We start from the raw sequence: 12,322 nt of genomic DNA on the forward strand, positions 1-12,322 counted from the left end.
TCTTCAATATGCAGACGATACTCTCCTCTTTCTAGAGGATTCTTATGAAAAAGCAAAAAGTTTTAAATGGATCTTGTCTTGTTTTGAATGCATCTCTGGGATGAAAATCAATTTCCATAAAAGTGATCTTATTACCATTAACATGAGTGAGGAGAGAGCTAATATCTTTGCCCAGATTTTCTGTTGTAACTTGGGTTCCTTCCCCATTAAGTATCTGGGTGTTCCACTACATTATGATAAGCTGAGAAGGGAGGATCTCCAACCTATCATTGATAGAATCATTAAAGGTATTTCTGGGTGGCTAGGTAGATATCTTACATATAAGGGGAAAATTATTTCGCTGTGTGCATGTGTGATTAGCATTCCTGCTTATTTGATGGCTGTACTGAAATTCCCTAAGTGGGCCATTAATGCCATCAATTCTCAGATGGCTCATTTTCTATGGGGGAATATGGGAGACCATCACAAATATCACTTGGCCAAATGGGGGTTGGTTTCCAGGAAGAAGGAATTTGGTGGATTGGGCATACCAAATATTAGAGATTATAACATGGCCTTGTTGGCTTCTTGGGGGAAGAGATTCCATAACATCAGAGATAGTGACTGGAAGAAATTGCTTGTTTTTAAATATGATGTTGATAATCCTAATATTTTCTGGTCCAGACATCAAGGGGGTTCCCCTGTTTGGAAGAGTATCTCTTGGGCTCTCCAGGCTGCTAGGAATTTTTATGATTGGAAGATTGGTAATGGTAGGAACATTAGATTTTGGCATGACAAATGGGCTGGGGATTGTTCCCTTAAAGTTAGATTTTGGGACTTGTTTGATATTTGTAATCAACAAGATTGTGTGGTGTCCCATGTTTGGGATGGTACTGACCTGAGACTTACATTTAGAAGATGTGTAGGTAGGGATTTGATGAATCAGTGGGAGAGTCTCATTGATTATATTAAAAATTACCCCCTATCTAATAATCCTGATATACCTGTGTGGGTATTAGAGAAAAATGGGGAGTACTCAGTTAAGTCTTTTTATAATTGTATCAATTTTGGTGGTGTGGGGTCTCTATATGGAGATGACTTATGGAAGGTTCTATGTCCTCAGAATATCCATGTTTTTCTTTGGTTGTGTCTTTATAACAAAATTCTGACTAGAGATAATGTGGCTAAGAGGAAAAGCATGGATGACCTCACCTGTCTGTTCTGTAATGAAGAGGAATCTATACAACATCTGTTTTTTAACTGCATCAATGCTGGGCATATTTGGTCTATTATTTCTGATTTTTTTAAGATTAGAAAGATTCAATGTTTTGATGATGTTTCTTCTATGTGGAAAGACAAAAAGAAAAGAACTATGCTTAATATGATCACTGCTGCCTCCTTGTGGAGTATATGGACTTTGAGAAATGATTTCTGTTTCCAGGGAAGATCATGGAAGGGTCTGGGCTGCGGCCTTGCCAAATTAAAAGGGAACTTGCAAAAATGGATGGTGCTCTGCGACGCTGCTCAAGTGGAGGTGCTGAGAAGGTTTATTTTGCTCCTGGACAAGCTTCGAGGCGAGCTGCTTCGGATTGCCTGGAGGGATGAGTGATCTTGGCTGTAATAAATAGCGTTATTTCCTTGCAGACTTGTCCTTTGTTTTCAGTTTGTGGTGGTGCTTTGTATGGTCTGGCCGCCGTTCAGGACTTTACCTGTGTGTATCGCCTGATGTGTGGTGTGGTAGTGGAGCCTGGTTTTAGGCGTCTTTGAACTGTGTTCTATCTGCTTCATTATAAAGATGGGGCAGGGGGGGCAACCCCTTTCATTCAAAAAAAATCGATCAATCAAGTAAGGCCCTGTTTGGAACCACCGAGATTATATAATCCAGTTTTTATAATATATTTTGTCTCCAAACAGGACAACTTATGGTGTAGATTATAAAAACTAAATGGATAGATTATTAAAAACTCATAATCTACTCTATACCAGCTAAAATCAGATTATGGATTGCTAATGACCCATTACCCTTGTAAAGTTGGAGATAATTACATTCCTACCACCGCCGCCCTCTTTTTTAAAAAAAACACAAAGGACAGACATGTCATTATGCAATGTAAAACCTGGATTACAGTTTATATAATCTGTCCTCCAAACATGTCCACCTAGATTATTTTTATAAACCAGATTATATAATCTATCTTCATAATTCAGATTATCATAATCTATTATGGTTCCAAACAGGGCCTAACACTAATACTTGTCATGTTTAGATTGTGCAGCTCCGTGTAGTTACATAATGTACTCAGTTATTGTGTATATTGATGTGTTAGACAAATGATTATTTGTTCAATGTGTTTGCATTTTACAATCCCTATAACATATACAAATGGTACAATAATATTGTTTTTGCAATTGAGATTTATTTTTCTTGCAAATAAATAAATATCAACTCATCATCAATTAAGTCTAAAAACGAAATGACTTTATTTGAATTGAATTGGTATGCAAATTTTTTTTGTGAAGTGACTATATCTCGAACCGAGACGGACTCCAAATGTTGATATCTCAGAATGAGACGGACCTCATTTGGTGATATCTCGAAACGAGACGGAGACCAAATGTTGATATCTCAAAACGAGATGGACCTCATTTGGTGATATCTCGAAACGAGACGGATACCAAATGTTGATATCTCGAAACGAGACGGACCCTATTTGGTGATATCTCGAAAATGTAGTGATAGATGTTTGAGGTCTAACCCAAACTAAATTCAAGTCTTCACTTGAACTCACAATTTTGCAAATTTTATTACAACATAACCATGACGATTTTAATTTACGTACACGTAAATTTACAAATCTCTGGTTCTATTGTTGTAATAAAAACATATTATTATTGTTGTTGTCATCAGCCTATATTGTAAAGCACAATATATATTGTATCAACACTTTGATATCAATAAATTTGTATGTATTATATATATTCGTGAAAGGTTTTCATTACTGAAAATTCCACATTTCAATATATAGATTTCTACGGGAGTCGATCCAAATGGAGGAGGAAATGTGCCTTGTGGACAGTGGTACCACAAACTCTATACTTAGTGAAATAAAGTATTTCCAAACCCTCAAAAAGTTAAATGGAAATATTTTAACAATCGCTGGACGCGATGCGGTAATTGTTGGCACTGGACGTGCCATATTTACCCTCCCTATGGGTACACAAATAATAATTGAGGATGCTTTATTGTATCCCGATTCAACTCGTACCCTCATAGGTTATAGAGATATCCGCAAAAAATGGTTTTCACATTGAAACCCATGAAGACAACAAGGAGGAATATCTCCTCTTTACCAAAGAAAGACAACGGATATGGCAAACAAATATTTGAGAAAATTCTCTCTTTATCATCTGGATTGTACTACACATACATAAAACCCGTAGCACACGTTGCGTATAAGGTAATTTTTCAGAATGTCAATGCATCTCAAACTTGGCATGATCGCCTTGGTCATCCCGGTATCGGGATGATGAGAAAAATTATCTGCAATTCCAATGGTCATGACTTAAATGAAGCTAAATTCCCACAATCTTCGGATTTCATGTGCACCGCATGTGCTACTGGGAAACTCAATTTAAGGCCCTCCTATCTTAAAATTAAAGCGGAACCACTACAATTCCTTGAACGCATTCAAGGTGATATTTGTGGTCCTATCCAACCATTGTCTGGACCTTTTAGGTATTTCATGGTTCTAATTGACGCATCTACACGATGGTCTCATGTGTGCCTATTATCCACACGAAACCATGCATTTGCCAAGATAGTGAGGCAAGTTATTAAATTACAAGCTCATTATCCCGAAAATCGAATTAAATCAATTCGAATGGACAATGCTGCTGAATTTTCCTCGCGTGCTTTCAATGATTATTGCATGGCCCTAGGAATTGAAGTTCAACACTCGGTCCCATATGTCCACACACAAAATGGATTGGCAGAATCTCTAATTAAGAGAATTAAGCTCATTGCACGACCCTTGCTAATGAATTGCAACTTACCAACTTCATGTTGGGGTCACACAATTTTACACGCTGCTGACTTAATTCAATTGCGACCAACTGCATATCACAACACTTCCCCTTTGTAATTAGTACGTGGAAATCTACCAAATATTTCCCATCTGCGTAAATTCGGATGCGCCACATATGTGCCCATCTTACCACCGCAGCGTACATCCATGGGCCCACATAGAAAACTGGGGATCTATGTGGGGTACAAATCACCGTCGATAATCAAGTACCTTGAACCCCTTACAGGGGATCTATTCACATCCCGTCACGCTGATTGCATCTTCAATGAGGACCATTTCCCGACATTAGGGGGAGACATCAAGTACCAAAAAGAATGTCCGGAAATCGATTGGAGTGCCCAAGGCATTTCCTCCTCTGATGCACGTACTCAAGAAACTGAATTTCAAGTTTGGAAAATAATTGATTTGCAACACATTGCAAATAACCTGCCAGATTCATTTACTGACTATAAAGGTGTTACAAAATCCTATAATCCTGCCAAAAATGCGCCCGAATGAGTGGAGGTACCAACAAAAACCACTCAACTCCTTGTTCAAAACAATGGGGAGAAGTAAGGCCACAAAGTAGGATTCAACTTCTTGCAAGCAACAAAGGAAACTGAGGAAGAAACCCTCATAATCAGTAAATGCAAGTCAACTTCACGTTGATAGACACAAAAATGGGTAGTATACACCCAGTGGATGGAAAACCACCACAACCCAGCTCAATAGTGCACACAATGACTGGGATATCGGAATACCTAGACTCGACCGTATTGTGAAACCACGAAGAGTCACCAAGGGTAAATAAGATTTTCACCAACTATATACATTCTGGAGAATCATATAACTAAAGCCTACAATTGTCGACATACACTTCTCCACCATATTGCAAACAACCTTTAACAAGATCCAGATCCAAAGACCATGGCCATGGCAGAGTTAAAACACTCGTTTGGACTAGGCTCGGTCAAAGAATGCAATCCAGGGAGAAACATCCTTGCCCAATAAAGGAAGGTATACACAAAAGGAATACCTACACCAGTTTCCGTCCAAAAAACGGATTGAGAACTACAAGGTGGTGAGTCAATAGCAAGGAATGTAGCATAAGGGTTCAAGCAGATACCCAAAATCCATTCCCCACACACAAGTGATGGCACTTTCCGATAACTTGTCTCAAATGGCAGCACAAAATCATCTATTTATGCAGTTGATAGATGTAGTGACCATATATATTCATGTGTCACTTGATTCAGACATATATATATGTTCTCCGTGGGAATTCCAATTCTGAATCCAATTACGAATTGCAACATACATAGTGTAAACTCAATAAGTCACCTCATGACTTACAATAGTCGGAACAAATTTGGTACAACCGACTTAGTGAGTTCCTTATACAAAAGGATTACTCCAACAATGATGATTGTTCACACGTGTTCAGTAATCTGAAATAGAGCATTCATCAAATAAGTTTATGTTGATGAAGCACGTAATCATCTAGAGACGGAATCTAATATGAAGGATATAAGTAAAACCAAATTTTGCTTTAGCTACCATTCGAGCACCTTCACTCAAGAACTAGGTACACAAATTTTCCTATATCCAGAAATTATTGGAGAAATTCAAATATGGGTCATATCCATCCAAACTCTATGGTTGTTCAATCTCTAGACATAGAGAAACATACATTCAAACCATGCAAGATGGAGAAGTCAGTGCCATTGGACCTAACACTAGTGAACAGGAAAAAGAGTATCTTTCGATGTCTCCAATGCACCAAATACCTTGACCTATTTACAGAATTTCAGAGAAATCTGAACTCCAATATCATTGGATGCACTGATACTGACTACTTATCTGATCCCCATGTTGTCAGATCACTAATAGGCTACATGTACCTATATGGTGGGTTTGCCATTCCATTGTTGTCTTCAAACAGACTTACAACCGCCTATCATTCCAAAATACAAGGCTTCACATAAATATGTGTGGCTTCACAGAATGATAAACCACATACAACATTCATGTGTCATTGGTTCTATTGAATCACCAATTATTATCTACAAATATAATAATACTTGTGTTGTTCAGATGCAAAAAGGTTATACAAAAGCAATATCATTAAGCATATTGCAACCAATTTTCAAGTATCAGGGGGAGTATCTCTTCCTGAAAACCTATTCAAACATTATATTACACTCTTTTTCCCTTTATGAGTTTACTCTCAAGGTTCTCATCAAGGTTTTTAATGAGGTAATATCAACACAAGAATATATGTCATATTTCCTATTTTCTCCACCGGGGTTTTTAACGGATGTATACAAGGCATATAAATTGTCCTCTAAACTTACCAACGAGTTTTATCCTCTCGAGGTTTTCTCATATAAGTTATGAAAGAGACAATCACCATTATATGTTGTATCATTTTCTTCTTATTTTTCCCATTGGATTTATAAGGAGTTTTAACAACATATCAAATACTATTCTCCTCACATTTTTCCCAAAGGGTTTTTGGGGGAGAAATTAACAATATATCAAATACTATTCTCCTCACATTTTTTTCAAAGGGTTTTTGGGGAAGAAATTAACAACTTCAAATACAATATGTCATGCTTTTCTATTTTCCCCACCAGGGTTTTTAAAGGAAGTATACAGGACATATTTATTGTTCTCTAAACTCGCATATGGGTTTTTCCAATATTCAGATTTTCTCATATGACTTATCAAGGAGACGATAATCAATATATGTTGCACCATTTTATCCTTATTATCCCATTGGGTTTAAAGGAGTTTTAGCAACATATCATACACACTACTCTCCTCATATTTTTCCCACAGGGTTTTTGGAGGAGTAATTATCAACCTCAAAGATCATCAAGACTACATGGTGTATTCTCAAGATTATACAAGGATACAAGACATAGTTTTGTGCAAGGGGGAGTGTTTGGATTAGATATTAACTACCTATGGCAGTTAACTTTCTGCCCAAAACCATACCGTCCCGTACGGACGCTATCAAGTGTAACAGACGCCTGTTCACCCCGAACAGGCGCCTCCACGCAACAGACGCCTCCTACAGGCGTCCTCTCTCTTGTAACCGATGCTGCTAAGAGGCGGCAATCCATGTATAAATACCCTATTGATGATCAATGAAGAAATCAGTTGATTCCATTCTTTTTCATTCGTTACACCTCCAACAACTGCCCCATCGGTGGCTGTAAGACGTGTGGCCCGGTCCACGTGGCGAACCAGGTCCACCACGTCATCCTCCATCCCTCTTCTTCCCTGCGAACAAGGACGCGCACGCTGCAGATAACAGAAGCGGGTACACCACACGCGCCGCCGCCGCCGTCAAAACCCTAGCCACGGAGACCCCACCCATGGCGGCCTTCACCACCACCACCACCGCCGCCGCCTCCGCCTCCGCCTCTGTCGCCCGCTCGCCGGCACCGAGCCCCTCGCAGTGGGCACCGCCCCGCCGCTCGCCGCCGGCCGTTGGGCTCCGGCGAGAGGCCCGCAGGGGAGCCGCGGTCCTGGTGAGTACTCGGTGCATTTGGTCCACTCCCTTCTGTTCGGTCGTGGGAACGCCGTACGGATTTTGGTGGGGAATTTTAGTTTGGATAGAACGTCTCTGCTTTGCCATTCTGAAATCTGAAGCCAAGGGTTATATACACTGGCGCTTTGCATACTATGTTCAGAGGCCCAGTACTCCAGTTCAATCCTATAATCCGTAAGAGTAGAATTGGGTCTAGCACTCTAGCAGGACGTATATTGTCTAGCCAGCGGCGAACCTATGATCTTAGTTCTCGGGGTGCCGCGATTTATTATTACATATACAATGTATGGACAATATAAGTTCAACACATTGGCTCAAAATCTGTGAAAACTACGCTATAAAAAGTACAACCTCTGTAAACTAATGCAAGACGTTTTAGATCACTACTTTAGTGATTTAAAACGCCTTATATTAGTTTACGGATGAAGTATTATTTTGTGCAAATGTCCTCCTAATTCCAGCAGTTTATCCTGAAACAACATTAAACTGTTAAGAATGCTAACATTAAGTATATAATATAAACTCTTCTACCACCTCGTCTGTTTTCTTCCTAGGCTGTTAACTTGATGTAGGTCAAGGGCCAGTAGTAGCTATGTTTTTTTTTTTAATTTTTCGTGCTAAAAAGAAGCTACGTTGTTTTAGCTAGTCACCTGCTAACATACTCAATGCTGCAACCCTCTTAGACAGTAGTCTTGTACAGACATCATCATATAAATGAAAAAGAAACATTCTACTCTGCTGTAATTACTTAATGATCTGCTGTTTCTAAAGCATGTCTGTTTCTTTTGTTTACTTTTTCTGTCTTTTCTATCTTTTCCCATAGGTCAAAGCTAAGAAGGAAACATTTTCTACCTTCGACGAGTTATTGGAGAAGTCTGAAAAGCCTTTACTGGTCGACTTCTATGCAACTTGGTAAGTGACCACCAGCAAAGCTTGTGCTCCTGAATGTATTTATGGCCTAGTACATCGCTGCTCTAGATATACTGTGAATTATGTCCATCGTCATTGTGTTAAACCTTATGGAGCCAAGTTTGGTGGTGGCATGTCCTGTTTCTACTCAGAAAGTACCACCAAGCTCTTAACTGTTTTCTTTAGTGTTCATCTTGTGGACTTATTACTATCATAGTTTTGCTTTAGTCCAAAGATGACTATCATATGAACACTAAAGTGAATCTTGCTAATTTATATGATTTGCGTTTTGTGTTTAATTTCTTTCACATACTTTGATGAAGAAGTACATCTTTTCTCCTTGACAAAAAAACGGATACAATCTCGTAGCATGTATTATTCATTACAGTATGGTTGATGATTCAAATTGCATGGCTATGTTGTAGGAAGATTAGCAAATATATACCATTATGCTGTATGTTTGCATTTATTTTTATTCTTTTTGTTAGGTGCGGTCCGTGCCAATATATGGTTCCCATACTTCAAGAAGTGCATGAGAAGTTGAGTGACAAGATTAACATTGTGAAAATTGATACAGAGAAATATACAAGCATTGCAAATAAGTATAAAATTGAAGCATTACCAACTTTCATTATCTTCAAGGACGGGGAGCCTTGTTATCGCTTTGTAAGTTTTGATCACTCATATTTCTCCATTTGTAAACGGTGTTTCGGCTGGTACTAATGAAATTGTCATAACATGGCTTTGGTCTCTTTGTTTATCTGTTGGTATTCAGGAGGGAGCGTTGCCAGCTGACCAGCTAATCCTGCAGATTGAGAGTGCTTTAGAAGCCCCAAAGTAGCATGTGCATGTATTGTCAGCAAGGAATTTCTCCCCTGAAATGTATGTTGCTACCCATAACATGTCTTTCTATGTCTGCATATCTGAATTATGGATCATCCATCCATTGTTAATTGTTGTTCGAGAGGTTTTACCTGAGTTATAAATCAAGTAAACATCGCCTTCAAAGCTACAGTTTGAAACTATCGTATTGATTCATGACTCATCTTTACATCATCTTTCCCATTATGGTTACTGATTTTGTCAAAAATGAGAAACTAAGCTCCATATTTTGCAGTAAGCAATGATGTTAAATCAGCAGAGCTTTGTTTGGCATATAGGTCTGAGACATCTCAGTCACTGGTTGTGTATATCCATCCCGGTTTATGTATCTATAAACAAATTATTCCTTCTTCCTTAACTCTGATTATGGAATCGGTGAAGTTAGTTATGCAAAAGTCCATTACGTATGCTGGTTCACCATGATTTTGTTCTTAACTAGGCGAATCTAGATATACCTGCCTTTCTGAAACTGTAGTTGGCTATGAGATTACCACAATTACTTTTACCATCTCCCCTATTAGTTACAGCAATAGGATTGTCTTTCATTCACTGAGGATTCTAAGCCAGTCGATACTACCACTTAGCCAGCTATGCCAATACCTTTTTTTTGTTGCCACTGTGCTCTTTCTTTCTTAATAAGGTTGGGAATTATTTGTGCACGTTGGCGTTCAGTATCTTGTTGGTTTGATACAAACTGGTCTGTTCTTAGGATTTACTGGGAAATCTAGCACAACTGATGTTTGGAATCGATTAAAAACAGGCGTATGTTGGACTTCACTAGAGTAAATTGGTTGTAACACTGTTCCAAACGAACTGGGATTTTGTATCCCACCAGACCGAAACCGATGTTCACATTTTCTGAAATACGAACTCTGGTTGTAATTAAGTAATCATCACTGTCTACATGCTGATATATACTCACCTAGTTTCCCGTGAGGGGTAGGTTACATTACAGATGGCAATAATAAAAATAATAGCGGATCTTAAGATGGCGGATTGATACAAAAAGTATTGCAAACTGTATATAAAAGCATAATGCACATCAAACCAAGACAACTATGTGTATCAATTGACAGATTCAGACATTTGGCCACACTACTCTTATGCATGAATTCTCATCTGATCATCCCTTCACCTATGCCTAAGCCTAATTGTTCAGAGAAGCTTTAGTTCTGACCGAAGTGCGATGTGCAAAACTTCCTTACCTTAAAGGTAACGTGGTTCTAATAGAAAAGTTGAGTACGCAATGTGCAATTTCTGTCGGTTTGTGTTGTAGGTTAGAACAGCAGGGGAGTGAAATCTTACTTGATGACTTGTAGAGACGTGGTGCATTTTATTGACTTTGAGAGATCCCTTGCTTAGAGTAGTACTCCCTCTCTAAACTAATATAAGAGTGTTTAGATAACTAAAATAGTGATCTAAACTCTCTTATACTCCCTCCGTCCCAAAATTCTTGTCTTAGATTTATCTAGATATGAATGTATCTAGTCACGTTTTAGTATTTAGATACATTCATTTCTAGATAAACCTAAGACACAAATTTTGGGACGGAGGGAGTATTAGTTTACAGAGGGAGTAGAATATTACTGAAGCGATACTGCAGAATTGCTTTGTAGGGGAGTATCTGTGTTTTCCATTTATTTACTTCTTTTGTATGCAGAAGAGTACAGTATTTAATCTGAAAATTCAGGGAAAAAATAATTAATATAAAGAATGACTAGTAATATGTCTTAAAGTTATAATATACATTAGAAACACTAAACATTTGTGTTTGGTATGCTACTGGTGAAGCGTTTGATCTTTTCAGATCAGGATAATCTTAACTGGATCATTATACATAACTCCGAGTTAAGCAGACAATTGCTGTAAATATACTGTTGGGTTGCTTTTATATTGGATCATAGCTCATGCTTGATGCAGCACAATAATTTTGACTACCAGCTAAAGCTACATTTGCTTCTGACATACAGACCATATGTGAAGAATGTCCTCCTTCTGGGTTGATCTGCCAACTATGTGAAACGGTCTGAAATCTCGGTGTACAAAGATATGGAAGCGCACACCTAGATGCATCTTTTTAGTATGTTCCTTTTGTGTAAATTCTTTCAGCGACTAAGATTTTGTTTCGGAACTAGAGCCTCTGGGTTTCCATTTGCCTGGTACGGTAAATTACCATATCCATGTTTGTCAAGTTGAAATGTTTAGTGCTGAAGTTTACTCAAAGTTAACTGTGACATGTCATCTATATTTTCTTAGCCTGCTCCTTGAAAGACAACTTTATAATTCATCATCACCTTTTGGCGTGGACGATTGTGGATTACAGCATCTGTCTATCTTAGAATATTTACTTGAATGGCGAGTAAGCAATGTGCTGGAAATATCGCATTGTGACTATCCGATGTTTACAAGAGCAGTTTGTACTCTTTGTAAAAATATTTTGAAAATTCTGCATTTTTCTGTGGCATACTTTAAGAAATGTTTGATGTGCATGCAAAATTTTATCACGAAATCACACTGGAAGGTATGGTAAAAAAAACCGATGCTCTGAAAATGTTACTGTCGAACACATTTTGGAGCTTTGATTTTTTTTTGCCACGACTTCCATGAATATAATTTCGTGATGAAATTTTGCATGCACAACAAACATTTTTTAATGTATGCCACAAATTTTTTTTCTGAATATGATTTTTGTGAAATTCCTTCTTTCAGTGCGTTAATTGTGAAGTTGCTTCATTCACTCATTTCAATTTCAGTTATATTTAACATATACCGGCTTCTGAAACAAGTAATCTTTTTAAATGAGTGGAACTAAGTATTGAAAATAATTTAAACATATATTTCAAGTGAATTTAATGAAATTAGTCTTTTGAAATGAGCAAAATCAGTTTTATTTAAATGATATGTTAAAATAAGTGAAATAAGTTTTGAA

At 37.9% G+C, this 12,322-nt stretch overlaps 1 protein-coding gene across 1 annotated transcript; it reads left to right on the forward strand.

Moving 5' to 3' along the window:
* The first annotated feature begins 7,336 nt into the window (after positions 1-7,336).
* On the forward strand, positions 7,337-11,680 carry LOC123445613 (thioredoxin Y, chloroplastic-like). The gene is made up of 5 exons (XM_045122622.1): positions 7,337-7,582; positions 8,426-8,514; positions 9,000-9,177; positions 9,287-9,393; positions 11,364-11,680. The coding sequence occupies exons 1-4, from the start codon at positions 7,427-7,429 to the stop codon at positions 9,350-9,352; spliced, it is 489 nt and encodes a 162-aa protein (XP_044978557.1). The 5' UTR covers positions 7,337-7,426; the 3' UTR covers positions 9,353-9,393; positions 11,364-11,680.
* Positions 11,681-12,322: the final 642 nt, after the last annotated feature.

The sequence above is a fragment of the Hordeum vulgare genome, chromosome 3H (genome assembly GCF_904849725.1).
Source record: "Hordeum vulgare subsp. vulgare chromosome 3H, MorexV3_pseudomolecules_assembly, whole genome shotgun sequence".
In the NCBI taxonomy this organism is placed as follows: Eukaryota; Viridiplantae; Streptophyta; class Magnoliopsida; order Poales; family Poaceae; genus Hordeum; species Hordeum vulgare.